Below are 16,994 nucleotides of genomic sequence, written 5' to 3' on the forward strand. Positions count from 1 at the left end.
AACTCAAAGGGGAATACGAACTGGTCTCAGTCCCAACAAAGGCTTCTTGGAAAAACTCAAGAAGGATTTTAAAAGTCAAATAAGAGAGGTAGAAGAAAAACTGGGGGAAAAAATGAGAGATATTCAAGAGAGAGTCAACAGCTTGGAAAAAGAAGGGCAAAAATTGACTGTAGAAAACGATTCCTTAAAAAATACAACAGGCTAAATGAAAAAAAAAAAAAGACACTGAAGAAAACAAATCCTTAAAAAGTAGAATTGGTCAGGGGCAGCTAGGTGGCACAGTGAGTAGAGCACAGGCCTGGAGTCAGGAGGACCTGAGTTCAAATCTGGCCTCAGACACTTGACACACTTACTAGCTGTGTGACCTTGGGCAAGTCGCTTAACCCCAATTACCCCGCCTTCCCACCTCCAAAAAAAAAAAAAGTAGAATTGGCCAAATGGAAAAGAAGGTACAAAAGCTAACTGAAGAAAACAATTCATTAAAAATTAGAATTGGGCAAGGGGAAGCTAATGACTATAAGACACCGAGAATCAGTCAAACAAAATCTAAAGAATGAAAAAATAGAAGAAAACATAGAATACCTCACTGGAAAAACAAGTGACCTGGAAAACAGATCCAGGAGAGATAATCTAAAAATTCTTGGTCTACCTGAAAGCCATGATCCATGAACAGCATCTTTCAAGAAATTATCAAGGAAAACTGCCCTGAGGTCCTAGAAGCACAGGGTAAAATAACCATCGAAAGAATCCACCAATCACCTCCACAGAGAAATTCCAAAATGAAAACGCCAAGGAATATTGTAGCCAAATTCCAGAATTATCAGATCAAGGAGAAAATACTGCAAGGCGGCAAAAGGAAATAAATTAAATATTGTGGAACCACAGTAAGAATTACATAGGCCCTTGCAGCTTCTACATTACAAGATCAGAGGCCTTGGAATATGATACTCTGTAAGGCAAAGGAACTTGGATTACAACCAAGGATCGACTACCCAGAAAAACTGAGCATAATCTTTCATGGGAGGAGATGGACATTCGGTGAATTAGGGGACTTCCAAACCTTCCTGATGAAAAGACCAGAGCTCAAGAGAAAATTTGATCTTTAAATACAAGATTCAGGAGAGGCATAAAAAGGTAAACAGGAAAGGAAAAAAAAAACATGTTATTCAATAAGGGCAAACTGTTTACATCTCTACATGGAAAGATGATACTTGTAACTCTTGAGAACTGTATGTTTATTATAACATTTAGAAGGGGTATACATTGACAGAGGGCATGGATATACATTGACTTTGATGGTGATAAAAAAATCTAATTAAAAGGTGAAAAAGGATTGTACTGGGAGAAGAGGAAAAGAGGAGGCAGAAAAGGGTAAATTACATTACATGAAAAAGCACAAAGACCTATTACAGTAGGAGGAAAGAAGGGAGGGGGATGAGCATTGCTTGAACCATACTCTAATTAGAGTTGGCTCAAATTGGGAATAACATACTCAGTTATAGAAATCTAAGGGAGGGAAGAAGTGGTAGGGGAAAAGGGAAAGAAAAAGAAGGGGGCTGATAGAAGCGAAGGCAGATTGAGGGAGGAGGTAGTCAGAAGCAAAACACTAGTGAGGAGAGAAAGGAGAGAAAAAAAGCATAAACAGGAGGGGAAACAGGATGGAGAAAAAGATACAGTTAGTAATCACAACTGTGAATGGGATGAACTCTCCCATAAAACAGAAGTGGATAGCAGAGTGGATTAAAAACCATAATCCTACAATATGTTGTTTACAAGAAACACATTTGAAGCATACAAATACACATAGAGTAAAGGTAAAAGGCTGGAGAAGAATATATTATACTTCAGCTGAGGTAAACAAAAAATGCAGGGGAGCCAGATGAAATAAAAACAAAATTCATCTGGAAGAACAAAAGGTCTACAATATAAAGGGAATTGATGAAAAGAAATGCCAGGGAAGGTGGCCTAGCCATACCAGATATTAAACTGTATTATAAAGCAGCAGTCATCAAAACTACTTGGTACTGGCTAAGAAACAGAGAGGTGGATCAGTGGAATAGGTTAGTTATACAACATGCAGCAGTCAATGACTACAGTAATCTACTCTCTGATAAATCCAAAGAGTCCAGTTTCTAGGATAAGAACTCACTATTTCACAAAAACTTCTGGGAAAACTGGAAATTAGTATGGCAGAAACTGGGCATCGACCAATATCTTACACCATATACCAAAATAAAGTCAAAATGGGTTCACGGTTTAGATATAAAGGCTGATACTGTAAGCAATTTGGGAGACCAAGGAATAGTTTATCTGTCAGATTTACGGACAAGGGAAGAATTTATGACCAAACAAGAGATAGAAAGCATTACAAAATACAAAATGGGTAATTTTGATTACATTAAATTGAAAAGTTTTTGTACAAACAAAGCCAGTGCAACAAAGATTAGGAGGGAAGCAGAAAATTGGGAAAGAATTTTTACAACCAGTGTCTCTGATAATGGCCTCATCTCTAAAATATACAGGGAACTGAGTCAAATTTATAGGAATACAAATTATTCCCCAGTTGAGAAATGGTCAAAGGATATGAACAGGCAGTTTTCAAAGGAAGAAATTAAAGTTATCTATAGGTATATTAAAAAATGCTCTAAATCACTATTAATTAGAGAAATGCAAATCAAAACAACTCTTTGGTACCACATCTCACTTGTCAGATTGGCTAACATGACAAAACAGGAAAATGATAAATGCTGGAGAAGATGTGGGAAAATAGGAACACTGTTACATTGGTGGTGGAGTTGTGAACTGATCCAGCCATTCTGGAGGGCAATTTGGAACAATGCCCAAAAGGCTATAAAAATGTGCATACCCTTTGACCCAGCAATACCACTTCTAGGGCTGTTTTCCAAAGAGATCACACAAGTGGGAAATGGATCCATACATACAAAAATATTTATAGCAGCTCTTTTTGTGGTGGCAAAGAATTGGAAATCAAGGGGATGCCCATCAATTGGGGAATGGCTAAACAAGTTGTGGTAGATGAATGTAATGGAATACTATTGTGCTATATGAGGAACAGACTGACTTCAGAATAACCTGGAAAGACTTATGTGATCTGGTGCTGAGGGAAGCTGAACCAGGAAAACATTATACACACGGTATCTGTGATGACTAACTTTGATAGACTTGGCTCTTCTCATCAATACAAGGTTCAAAGACAGCTCCAAAAGACTCATGATGGAAAAAGCTATCCACATTCAGAAAAAAAATTATGGAGTCTGAATGCAGATTGAGGCAAACTATTTGCTCTCTTTTTTTTTAATTCTTTTTTGGTTTTGTTTCTTCTTTCTCATGGTTCATTTCATTGGTTACAATTCTTCTTTACAACTTGACTATTGTGTAAACAAGTTTAATGTGAAGTTATATGTAGAAGCTATATTGTATTATATGTCATCTTTGGGGGAAGGTGGAAGGAGAGAGAGGGAGAGAAAATTTGTAACTCAAAACTTGTGATATTGAGTGTTGTAAATAAAAAATTAAAAAATAAAATTTTAAAAAAATTTTAAAAAAAGCAAAAAAAAAGCAAGGGTAGCAATCCTGATCTCAGACAAAGTAAAAGCAAAAACAGATCTAATTAACAGACATAAAGACGGAAACTACATCCTGCTAAAAGGTACCAGAGACAATGAAGTAATATCATTACTAAACATATATGCAGCAAGTGGTATAGCATCCAAATTCTTAGAGGACAAGTTAAGTTACAGGAAGAAATAGACAGCAAACCTATACTAGTGGAGGACCTCAACCTCCTGCATCTCTGAACTAGATAAATCCAACCACAAAATAAACAAGATCATGATGCAATAAATATTACATGTAATAAAGGGCCTTGGAAAGATACACTAAAAATTAATTAGAAACTAAATAATCTAATCTTAAAATGAGTGGGTCAAAAAACAAACCATAGAAATAATCAATAACTTCATCCAAGAGAATGACAATAATGAGACAACATACCAAACCTATGGGATGCAGCCAAAGCATTTCTTAGGAGAAATTTTGTATCTCTAAACGCTTACATGAATAAAATACAGAAAGAGGAGATCAATGCATTGGGCATGCATCTAAAAAAGCTGGAAAAAGAACAAATTAAAAATCCCCAATTAAATACCAAATTAGAAATCCTGAAAACCAAAGAAGAGATTAATAAAAATATAAACAGGCAGATTTCAGAAAAAGCTGGAAAGACTTGCATGAACTGATGCTAAGTGAATTGTACACAGCAACAGCAACAATGTGCTTTCTGCTTCCCTTCCAATATCAGGTCCACTGACTTTGTTTGTGGAAAATCTTTTTCTTTCTTTTTTTTAAATAAAATTTACCAAGTTTATCTATTTTATTGGGTTTTTCCCATAAAACCAGCTCTTAGTTTTATTTACTAGTCCAATAGTTGGGGTTTTTTTGGGTTTTTTTGGAGGGGGGGCAGGGCAATTGGGGTTAAGTGACTTGCCCAAGGTCACACAGCTAGTACATGTGTCAAGTGTCTGAGGTCATATTTGAACTCAGGTCCTCCTGACTCCAGAGCCGGTGCTGTACTTACTGCGCCACCTACCTGCCCCTCCAATAGTTTTCTTAATTTCAATCCTATTAATATTATATAAAAGCAATGTTCTAAGTCAATTCCAAAAGACTCATGATGGAAAATGCTATCCACGTCCAAAGAAAGAACTATGGAGTTTGAATGCAGATTGAAGAATACTATTTTCTCTTTTTTTTTGTTTTTCTTTTCCCAATATTTTTTCCCTTTTGTTCTGATTCTTCTTTTACAATATAACTAATGTGGAAATATGTTCAATATGATTGTACATGTATAACCTATATCAAATTGCATGCCTTCTTGGGGAAGGAGGGGAGGGAGGCAGGAAAAATTTAGAACTCAAAATCTTATAAAAGTGCTGAAATAAATAAAAATACATTTTAAAAACATATAAAATATATGTAAAATTATGTTTATAGATATAATATATAAAATATATTAAAAATAAATATTAAATTTTTTAAAAAATTTTTAAACCCCACTAAAAACCGAGTACCCAAGAAATTCCAAAATTTGGAAATTCCAAAAACTCATAAATTTGACTGAATAAAAAGCATTTATTAAGTGATACCTAAGTGCCAAGTATCATGATAATTTGATAAAGAAGGCAAAACAATCTATCTCATATCTGCTTTCCTCACAGGAACAAAAACAAATGTCAACAGTCCGTTTTGCTGATGGCTTAGAATTTGTTTTCAGGAATTCAACTGTGTCTGACTCCTCATGTCCCCATATGGGGTTTTCTTGACAAAGATAATGGAGTGGTTTGCCATTTCCTTTTCCAGTGCAGTAAGGCAGAGGTTAAGTGACTTGCCAAAGGTCACAAAGCTAGTGAATGTCTTAAGCTGGATTTGAACTCAAATCTTCCTGATTACATGACCAGTGCTCTATCCACTGAGCCACCTAGCAGCCTAGAATACAACAATAATAAATAAAAAAAACAGTAGAACTGCAGGAGCTGTAACATTTGTAATTCGTGATAAAAATCAGACCATGGAATTAGCCTAAGAATTAGATGGAGTTCTATGAACAAGCACTTCACTGAGGTTCTTTCAGTTTGACAGTTTTGTATGACCCAGGTGCATGTTCAGCATGAAGAAGAAAAGAAGGGACCAAGCATTTAAGTGCCTACTATGTACCAGGCTCTGAGGTAATGACTTTAGTGCTTACAGTCTAATTAGTCAGTGGGAAGTCCCTTTTTATTGTGTACAATATTTTAATATAGGTCTACTTTTTAAACTGAGGTATACAAAGTCACACGAATCTAACTACATGATCAACCTTTTCAAGGATTGTAAGAGTCAAATAAATGCAAACAAAACTACTAACAAGGTCCAAAAATCCTTAAAGAAAATAAAAATTTCAAGAATTATATATACATATACATCTATATAAAACTTATTTATTTATTTATTTTTACTAAGCAAAATGGTTTTCAAGGGGGTAAATCTTTGAAAGAATAAGAGGAGAAAACAGGAAAAAGGCATTTGTTCTACTCTCAACTTTTCAATTATGCATATCATTTTCAAATGAGACAAATGAGACAAACCCAGAAAGAAATTCAATGTAACTGGTAGTCACTATAACTAGATTTGGTCGATTTCACTGAATAGCAACTTACTGTACTTAGCAGGCGTCTACATTTCTTGACAGCACAAAGGGGAGATTCAACATCACTGCTCTTTCCAACCTATTCAAACAAATTAAAAGATAACATCCTTTAGAAAGAAATGGAACTTTCCAATTGATTACGCTGTTGCTGCTGTTCAGTGACTCACTTCCGGGGATTTCAGATGATCCTTTTTCACTTTTTTACTCTTTCTTTTGAAAACTACATCATCTTCACTTCCAACGCTATTTCCTACAGGAAAAAAATATAAAATGGTAACAATCACTGGAAAAATAGATACTTATTTATCTATGAAATAAGCATGCAGAAACACAGAATTTAGAGCTGAAAAAAGCCTTTAAAGACTACCTAATTAAAATCCTCTCACAATGAAGATGTGTTAAGATGTCAGACCAAGGTCACAGAGAAGTAACGAAGCAGAGCTGGAATTTAAACCCAGATCTAGTGTGCTTTCCATACACTGTATTGGGGAGGGCGGGTGGGTGTAGCGGGAGAGACTGGGTCTACTGATCGTCCAGGCCAGAAATGCAGCAGCCACTTTTACGGGCCCAGCGTCACTGCTTATCTTCATGGAAGTTTTGAACTACTCCTGGATCCATTAGCTTTTCCTTACTCAATTTGAAGGTCCCCCAATACCAGGAGCTCTACATACTGGTGCCTCACTTTGTGTTCACCCAACAGGCATTGGCCCTACTATAGCTTAAAACTCCCTCTCAAGTGATTTCCTACCCTCCTCAGCCTCCTCCGTAGCAGGGTCTACAGGTGTGCAGTAGCACGACCAGCTACCACATACTGCATTCTTAAAAGGAAGAAACAGAAAAGTAGAGGAGGCACAGAATAAGAAAGAGGAGAAAGAAAAGGAAAAAAGATCCCATAAATCTGAGGAGTAGGCTTGCCATTGTATGTACCAGGAATGGGGCGAGGGGGGGCAGGGACTCAATAAGGTCATGCAGCTGGTAAATGTCAGATGGAAGATGAGCCTGGAGCTTCTCACAGGATAGTAAGTCCAATGCTCTATTTTTTTTAAGTCAGCGGCCTTCTTAAAGCAATCAATAATAGTGATATAAAAATAAATGAACCCAAAATACACATGTGGAATCCAATAACTGAAAAGCTAAAATAATTTCAATTAATTATAACAGAATTTAGATACAAAGATATTGAGTCACTTGAGTATTATCAGATGAAAGATTAATACAAACATGACACCAAAAGGAGTTTTAAAAGCCAGCTTACTAAAGCACTCTGTCTGACAAGAAAAGCTGAGAAAAATAGAAAAGCATTTTGGCTGAAAATGGATTAAGACCAGCATCTACATCATATCCCCCAAGAAGTTCCAAATGGATATGAAATCTAAAAATGAAAGAGCACATTATTTTTTTTAAATTAGAGGGGAATGGAAGGAACTTCTATAGTTATTGAGGAGAATTCCTAACTAAAAAAGAAATAGGGATGGAAATAGGGACAGAATGAATGAAAATCATTTTTAACTACCTAAAGAGATCTTTTCAATTACATAAAATTTAAAAGCTTTTACGCAAAAAAAAAATCAATGTAGTTAGGATAAAAAGGGAAACTGTCAATTGAGGAAAATATCTTTGCATCTTTTTATCTGCCAAAGAACACAAGATATATAATGATGTACAAGATATATATGTGTGCATACACACAGACAGACACACACACACACACACACACACACACACACACGATATATCAGGGAACATATAAGGAAACAACAGACAAGAAGCCAAAGCATACGAATGACTTTTATAAAAGAATATTTGTAAACTATGAACAACCATATGAAAGACTCCTTCAAAGCACTCAAGAAATGAAAATTTTTTAAATTGACATTTTACGTCATATGCAATGAAATGGCAAAGACCCTAAAAAAACTGGAGGGATTACAGGCATACAAGAAAATTAACATTCTAATAGCAGAGGTATGAAATGATTTTGGAAATTTTGGAAAATTTTTGGAAGAAAAATTGCGATTATATATGAAAAATCACTAAACTCTTCATACCATTTGACTCAGAGACTTCCCTGATGAGAATATACCCAAAGGAGGTTTAAAAAAAGGGACGGGGGTGGGGGTGGGGAAGAATTGTCTAAAATATAACAGAAGTCACAGCAGCACTATTTATGGTGAATGAGACTAGAAAAAAGGTGGGACCCCATCAATTGATGAACGGCTAAACACTACATTAAGAGAGTTAGTTGTGCTTCTGGTAAAGGAAAAAACATGGTAGGTTGAAGCTTAGCCACAGTTCCCTAAGAAACTGTGGAAAAAAGAAAAAATACAAGATGAAGTAGTGATCAGTAACACAAAAGGGAAAAACAGGAGACTCCTCCACTCAGTCTAGAACAGCATAAGATGACACAAGCACTTTGGTCAGGGGCAAAATAAAAAACTTGCAGCAATGTGATCTCTAATAAATGAGGCCTGAAGGTAGTGGGATTTATACCCTGGCCAGCTAGGGCCCTAAGAGGAAAACAAAGAAAGATCCTAGCAGGTCAGTGAACAAGGAGGGATGGAGCAGAGACAGTTGGACAGTGTATACATGCCTCATGGCCCTCTAGGAAACCCTAAACCAGCAAAAAATAAAGACAGCTCCTATTAAGTGTCTGCCCAGGGAAAGAAGAACAATACCACAAATGGGCAAACAGATCACAGATGCTTCAAGAAGCATGAAACCTACATGATCTTCAATACTCAATGACCACACAAAGAAATCGAGGAGACCAAAGTGCCTGGGGTACTGCAGTGGCCCCAAAGCTTCTAATATCCAGCTAGGGCTTGTAACCACCACAGGAGACAAAAATCAATTCCCTATTAGTGACAAGGAGAAGGAGAAAAGACTAAATAAGGCCAGCACCTGTACTGGGACACCATAAGATAGAAGTAGAAGCCAGGAACTGAGGCAGAGGGTGGGACCAGCTCCCTGTTCCAGGCAAGAATTGTGAAATAGAAAAGGTAGGGGGAATAAGCCTCAGCCACCCCATCTGAGAGTGAAGGAAGGAACATAATCGTGATCTGGGACAAATTTCCAAACTAGAAACTGAGGTTGGTGACATGATAAACAGAAGAAAATTCCTAATACAATGAAAAACTACTATGGATTAAGAGAAGTCCACGAGGTAAACCCCCACCCCCAAATTCCACAATTAAAAGCAAAATCTCAGAAAACATAGAAATAAGGAACTCCAGAGTAGATAGAAAAAAATGAAACAAAATTTATAAAAGTACATTAGAGATTCTGAGGGAAAAATGGAAAGAATACTTAGAAGATAGAAAATATTACCTATGCACTAAACTCCCCAAAATATAGAATGAAGACAACAAATCTCAATAACTCACCGAGGCAACAACATGAGAACAAAGTGAAGATTGCTACTGCCACCATCCAAGGCTGGGATTCAACTGAGGCCAGCCACTCTAGGCCACCATGCTGCTCCCCTGACCTCCGCCCCAACCATGGCCTGACATAAGATAAGTATACTGGGCATTGGTTAACATCAGCTAGGCAGTAAACCAGCAGAGTAGAAAGTCCTTTTCACCTACTTCATGGGGTCCAAGTCTTCAAGGACCACAACTAGTGCCTGGACTATATGCAATCTAAGCCAATTATTGATATGGCCCTAAAGTATATTCGTGAGAACTCTGCTAAGTCAGAGAGGAGAAAAAGGCTTACAACTAAACATAACATACTTTCCAAAACTGAGTATAATCCTGAAGGGGAGAAAAACGGGATCTTAAATAATAAAGATTACTTTCAAGAATTCCTAATGAAAAGACCAGAGCTAGGTAAAATTTATAAAACACAAACATAGGAGACAAGAGAAATCCAGAAGGTAAACTGGGTCTAGTTGTGGTTTTGTTCTATTTCGGTTTTAAGAAGGGAAAGGGTAGTGAAAAAGGAATACACTGGAGTAAAAATGAGGAAGAAAAAGAACTTAAAATATCTCCCAAGGGGTGACAAATATAGAAGAGAGAATAGGTGGCATGAGAATCTCATGAAATTCACTTTTATCCAAACAAGAAAAAGGGAGGTAGGTTAAAAAAACAAACACAAACACACACACACACACACACACACACACACACACACACACACAGAATTTGGTGGAGACCTATATTAAGTTCAAGAGGAAAAAGAAGCCAAAACAGGGAAAGAAAAGAGGAAGGTTTAAGAGGAAGAGAAGACTGCAGGAGGGAATATTCACGAGAAAAACAAGCTTCAACTATGGAGGGCACATCATAAAGAGGAAAACAGAAGGAAAGAAATAAAGTACCTGAACCAGCGACTAAAGTCTAGACTGGCTGAAGAGAAGAAAGGAAGAGGAGTGAGATCAGATCACTTCAATTATAAATTACTGGTGTCAATCCCAATCCTTTCCTTTCCCATTTTTCTTTAGATGACAGAAGAGAAAAAGAAAGAGTGAATTGCCCTGGCTATACTTGTTCTGCGTCTCCTACACACACATGCATAAGTTAAAACACATAGGTATAAGAACACACGTTCCTTGATCATATGCATTTCCCTACATATGTTCTCTTGTTCCGTGGGTAGTGCAGTAACCTCCAGAAAAGCATACCTGATTTACTATGTGATTTAATTATCTTTTACTTTTGAAGACAAAAAAACCTATTAGGGCTATACTAAAAACTATGAAAGAAAAATATTGCTAGAACTTACATAAAGCTTACTTCTAATTGAAATAACATATTAACAACTTATGCCTTAGATCTACTTACTAAAAATATCAGGGTTTTTTTATTACTGTTACAGAAAAAGCTTTCACATGATTTTACCTATACAACTTCCCTTTTTTTTCCTTCTCCAGACAGCACACACACATATACACACACACACACACCTATGAACACTATAATAGTCTACAAATCAGGTTACAAATTTTACTGTTAAGCTTTTTATTACCAAACATCAAAGGTCAATTTTTTTGTTCTATTTGAAATTATAAATTGATTGATACAATAATCCCAAGATCCATCCCCTTATATACTTAACCTACATACATATGTAAGTGTACACATTTACAAACCCTCCACAGAAGTTCAGTTAAACTAGTCTGTTCACTGCTTCTTAACTCACTTCTAATTTTCAGAATCTTTCCCATCTGTGACTTTGCTAACCCTCTTCTTAACTGACTGCTGACCCCTGTGGTCTTTTAAGGATACACTTGACATCTCTAAACTCATTGTTTTGACCATTCATTCTACCTTTAAAATTTACTGCCTTGTACTAACAATTCATATTTTCATATGGATGACCTAATTTAGTTATGTAGATGAACTTTTTGAGAACAGGGATCCATATTTCTTTGTACTTCCATCAATATCCAGAATAAAGCCTTCCTTGCACATATTAGGCACAAAATAAATTATCTATCGATTGATATGGTTCTAGAAAATACCACTGGTTTCAAGGAACCAAGTATGATGAAGCACCAAATTTATAATTAAATTCAATTTCAATAAATTCTTATTAAGACTCTACAACGTGAAAGGCACTCTGCTAGGTGCTAGGGACAGAAATGTAAAAGTAAAACAGTTCCTTACCACAAGGAACTAAGAGTCTACTGGTAGGCTATAAAATATGCAAAGATAAGTAAATAAAAGGTACTTAAGGACAAAACATTAGCAACCAACAGTAACAAAGGCCCCAGAATGGAAGTAGAGTTTTGAAGTAAAATAAAGATTCTGAAAACTGGCAACAAGAGGAGTATGTTTCAGGAATGTGAAATGGCTTCCACAAATGAATGGGAGGCGGAAGACAGAATATTCAGGAAATAGCTAGTAGTTCAGTTTGGCTAAAATTCAACAGGCACAAAGAAGAAAAATATGAAGTATAGCTGGAAAACAAAGCTGAAACCAAGGCCTGGTGGGCCACGTGTGCCAGACTGAAGAGCATGTGTTTTTTCTTTGTTTGTTTTTGAAGGAGGAAGGCAATTGGGGTTAAGTGACTTGCCTGAGGTCACACGGCTAGTAAGTGTGTCAAGTGCCTGAGGCCAAATTTGAACTCAGGTCCTCCTGACTCCAGGACTGGTGCTGTACTCACTGCACCACCTAGCTGCCCCTGAAGAGCATGTTTACAATCCTTTTAGCAACAGGGAGACAATGACATTATGTGAGCAAGGGAATGATGTACTAAGAATATTTTGACAGTTATGGGAGATGGATTGGAAAAGAGAAAGACTAGAGTTGGGGACACCAAACTGGAGATGACTATAGTCCAAAGCAGGAGGTAACGAGGGACAGCATACATAACTTAAGTGTACAAATTTCTAAAAGTTATAAAGTTTTCCTGGATTTATTATTTCTAGTGAAGTACTTGTTCCTTAAAGGTAGAATCTTATAATCTTACCTTTATCAGAATAATGGCAAGATTCAAACAAGTTAATCTGTTCATTGCTTTCAGTCTTTTCTATTGTAATTCCCACTTTTTCAAAAGTAGAATTCAAGATTTTTTTAATGCTTGTCAGATTTACTTTTTTCTTGGTAGGTGATAACTCAAGCGTCTCTTGTGTCATTGTAGAGAATGAATTCATTGGATGTGGTTTACAGAGTGGAGTGCTCATAACATTTTCTCCTACTGGTGAAGAAACTGAGGAACCTGAAAAATTACCAGGAGACTCAAATTCTTTTTCTTTTGGTGTTCTCAGTGGAGAAAGTACACAAGACGGGTACTGATTTTGTAGCACCGATGTTGTAGAAATGCTTCTTCTCATATCACTTTTTTCATAAGTCCTTGGGGTAGATTCTTTTCTTGGGCCATAACTTGTAGCTACCTGTACGGTACTGATAGGACTGCCGCAGAGATCCACTTTTGGATGGCCATTTTTGTTTACATCTTTCGCCAGTTCTGATTTTTCCTCATCAGAATCTGGACTGCAAAATCCCAAATCAAAATTAACAGAGAATAACTCTTTAGAACAGTCAAAAATACTATCATCATTCTGGGATTTTTCCTCGTCTACTTCTTCCAAATTTTCAAGAGAAGTCCCAATCTTGGTACTGTGAATTACTGGAATTTTTGTTGCTGAACCAGAGTCTAGCAAACACTCATCAGAAATGTGGAATGGAGATATTTGTACCACTTCACTTGTAATAGCACCATCTGATAAAGATAAACGTCTGGATTTATTTTTTAAATAAAGAGGGCTCATCTGATTAAAGTCTGAATTGGTATCTTTAGAAAACTGTCTTTCCTGATCTTGTTCGATACTTAATTTTTTCACGAGTGTCTTACAAACCCCATCGTGTTGTTTTTTAACTAAACACTTTTCAGGAGATCCATTTACTTGAGCATGATCAACAGCTGCTACTTTGTCATTTTTGACATGTATGTGTATTTCATTCTCATGTTCATCACAAGCTGGTCCATCAAGCATCATATCTGAATATCTGGATGTATCACCTTGTAAATTTTTAAATGAAGAAGTCCTTAGGATTTCATCTTTCGAAATATAGAGTGCATCTAGAGGAGGAGGAGACTGAGATAAAAATCTTTCTACGTTGGTAAGCGTTTCTTTGGTCAGTAAGAGACAGTTATCACACAACTGAGCAGCTGTTTTAAGCAAGTAAGGATCTACTTCTGAGGGATAAAACATGCTAGCTGAAATAAATTTTTTTTCATCAGTTAAATCAGCATAACCAGATTCTCCATGGTTTCTACCAAATGAACTTTCAGATTTATCTACTGATGGGCACTCAACTAACAGTTCATGTAGCTGATCATGGGCAGTGCTTGTGTTTACAACACTGTCTATATCTGATGACACTTTAACCACAGAATGTCCTTCAGTTATTAAGGAATGGCTAATACTGTCATTATTGCTTGCTTTAAGCTGATCTTCTGTCATTTCCTTAAGGACTTTGGTTTTTAAATAAAAGTTTTTATCAGACTTAAATTCCTGGGCACATTCTTCATCAAAATCTATTAATGAAGATGAAAAATTTTGTTTCATATTCCTTTTGACTAAAGGTTTTTTTAGAGTAATAGTGTTGGCAGAGGCAGAAGAAGAACGTTTATTCCCAAGAACACTTGATGTAGAACTAATATCTCCTATTTGTAAGTAGGGTTTAAGTTCCGATTCATAGCTGCATTCATCCTGTTAAGAAAAGACAGAAAGTCACAAGAAGCAATTTTGTAACAACTTTTAAAGAATGAGGAACAATTTTTATTGTTTTTAAACATATACAAATGATTGTTTTGTCTAAATTGCCAAATCCGAAGACGGCAGAGTGAAGCAAAACTCACCTGGGCTCTCTAAACTCTAGAATAACACCATGGAAGAAATTGTGGAGTGGTAAAGCAGTTTCTCAGTCAAGGACAGCTTAGAGGATCAGCAGGAAAGGTTTATCTCAGTAGGGCCGGAGGGGAGCACAGTTCGGTACAAGCAACGCAGGCAATTCCAATAGGGCAAGATTGTACTTGGAACTCTTTAGAACTTTATCAATATTAGGGCAATTAGAAAGAGAATACATAGATAGAGGCTGACCGTGTGAGGTGACTACAACTGGATGATATAAAAAAGTTAAGGGGTGAGAAAGAGAATAGCACTGGGAGAAGAGAGAAGGGAAAGACAGAATGGGGTAAAGTATCTCACAAAAAAGAGACAAGAAACAGCTATTACAGTAGAGGGGAAGATGGGTGGGGGGGCAAAGCTTAATCCTTACTTTCATCAGAGGGAATAAGATACACACTAAGTTGAGTATAGAAATCTCTGTAACCTTATAGGGAAATAAGTGATGGGGATAAAAGAAGGCAAGAAAGGATGCTGATAAAAGGGAGAAAGGACTGGGGGAGGCAGTAGTCAAAAGTGAAGAAAACCAAATTCCAGTTATCGCTTCCACATTGCAAACAATCTGGAAAATCCATGTAAAACTTTTTGACCCTCTTTTCATACCAGAGAGGAAGTCTGAATTTTTTTTATGGGGTGTTTACAGTAACGTACTATAAAATTTGGGTTGACATATATATTTTATGCATTTTTGAGTTTCTGAACTTTTTCCATGCTTTCTGCTGGCTGCTGCATGTCCCTTTCACGTTTCACAAAATTCCCGAAAAAATCCCATTTAATTTCTTATACCTTCCCATGACATAACAAAACCATGATGAGAAAAGTCGTGATGTGGAAGAGATAACCATATTAGTATCAAAAATGAAAAGGGTGAATTCACCACCAATGAAACAAAATTAAAGCAATTATTAGGAGGTATTTTGCTCAATTACATGCCAATAAATCTGACAATCTAAGCAAAATGGATGAATATTTAAATATATATATACACATATATATATATGTGTATATATATATATTGCCCAGATAACAAAAGAAGAAATAGAATACTTAAATAGCCTCATCTTAGAAGAACAAATTGAACAAGCCATCAATGAACTCCCTAAGGAAAAATCCCCTGGGCCAGATGGATTCACAAGTGAATTCCACCAAACATTTAAAAATCAATTAATCCCAACACTATATAAACTGTTTGGGAAAACGGGCAAAAAAAAGAATCCTACCAAATTCCTTTTACAACACAAATATGGTGCTGATACCTAGACAAAGAAGAGCAAAAACAGAAAAAGAAAACTATTGATCAATTTCTCTAATGAATATTCATGCAAAACTTCTAAATAAAATACTAGCAAGGAGATTATATCAATATATCACAAAGATCAAACACTATGACCAGATGGGATTTATACCAAGAATGCAGGGCTTGTTCAATACTAGGAAAAAACTATCAGCATAATTGACCGTATCAATAACAAAACCAACAGAAATCACATGATTATCTCAACACATGCAGAAAGAGCTTTTGTCAAAGATACAACACGCATTCGTATTAAAAACACTAGAAACTACAAGAATAAATGGAGCTTTCCTTAAAATGATACATAATATCTAACTAAAACCATCAGTAAGTATTATCTGCAATAAGGATAAGCTTAGAAGCCTTCCCAATAAGATCACTAGCAAAGCAAAGATGCCCATTGTCACCACTATTATTCAATATTGTACTAGAAATATTAGCTATAATAGAAGAAAAAAAATGGAATTACAATAGGCAATGAGGAAATAAAACTATCACTCTTTTCAGATGAAATGATGGTATATTTAGAATCCTAGAGAATCAATTAAAAACTATTTGAAATAATTAACAACTTCGGCAGTTACAGGATTTAAAAAAAAATACATAAATCATCATTTCTATGTATTGCCAACAAAGCCCAGAAGCAAGAGAAATTCCATTTAAAATAAGTAGCCAATGTGAAATACATGGGACTCTAGCTGCCAAGAAAAACACAGGAACAATATGAATACAATTACAAAACATTTGTCACATAAATAAAGTCAGATCTAAATTAGAAATACTAATTGCTCATGGGTAAGCCAAGCCAATATAATAATAAAGACAATTCTACTTAAGTTAATTTACTTATTCAGTGACATACCAATTAAATTACCAAAAATGTATTTTATAGAGCTAGAAAAAAATAATACCAAAATCTCCTGGGAGCACAAAAGGTCAAGAATATCAAGGCAATCAATGAAAAAAAATATGAAGGAAAGTGGTCTAGCATACCAGATGTCAAATTGTATTATAAAGTGGTAATCATCAAAACTGTCTGGTACCGGTTAAGAAATATTGTAGTGGATCAGTGGAATAGATTAGGTACACAATACATTGTAATAAAAGACCATAGTAATTTAATTTTTGATAAACCCTAAAAT

General features: G+C 35.9%; 1 protein-coding gene across 1 annotated transcript in view; it reads right to left on the reverse strand.

The window, feature by feature from the left end:
- Nucleotides 1–16,994, reverse strand: part of FANCM (FA complementation group M) — a 109,540-nt gene that overhangs the window by 32,173 nt on the left and 60,373 nt on the right. The window contains exons 14-16 of the mRNA XM_036769550.1: nt 12,617–14,363; nt 6,373–6,455; nt 6,216–6,284 (exon numbers count right to left, since the gene is read on the reverse strand). Coding sequence (XP_036625445.1) covers nt 6,216–6,284; nt 6,373–6,455; nt 12,617–14,363 — 1,899 coding nt within the window. The remainder of the gene's footprint in view (nt 1–6,215; nt 6,285–6,372; nt 6,456–12,616; nt 14,364–16,994) is intronic.

The sequence above is a fragment of the Trichosurus vulpecula genome, chromosome 8 (assembly GCF_011100635.1).
Source record: "Trichosurus vulpecula isolate mTriVul1 chromosome 8, mTriVul1.pri, whole genome shotgun sequence".
Lineage (NCBI taxonomy): Eukaryota > Metazoa > Chordata > Mammalia > Diprotodontia > Phalangeridae > Trichosurus > Trichosurus vulpecula.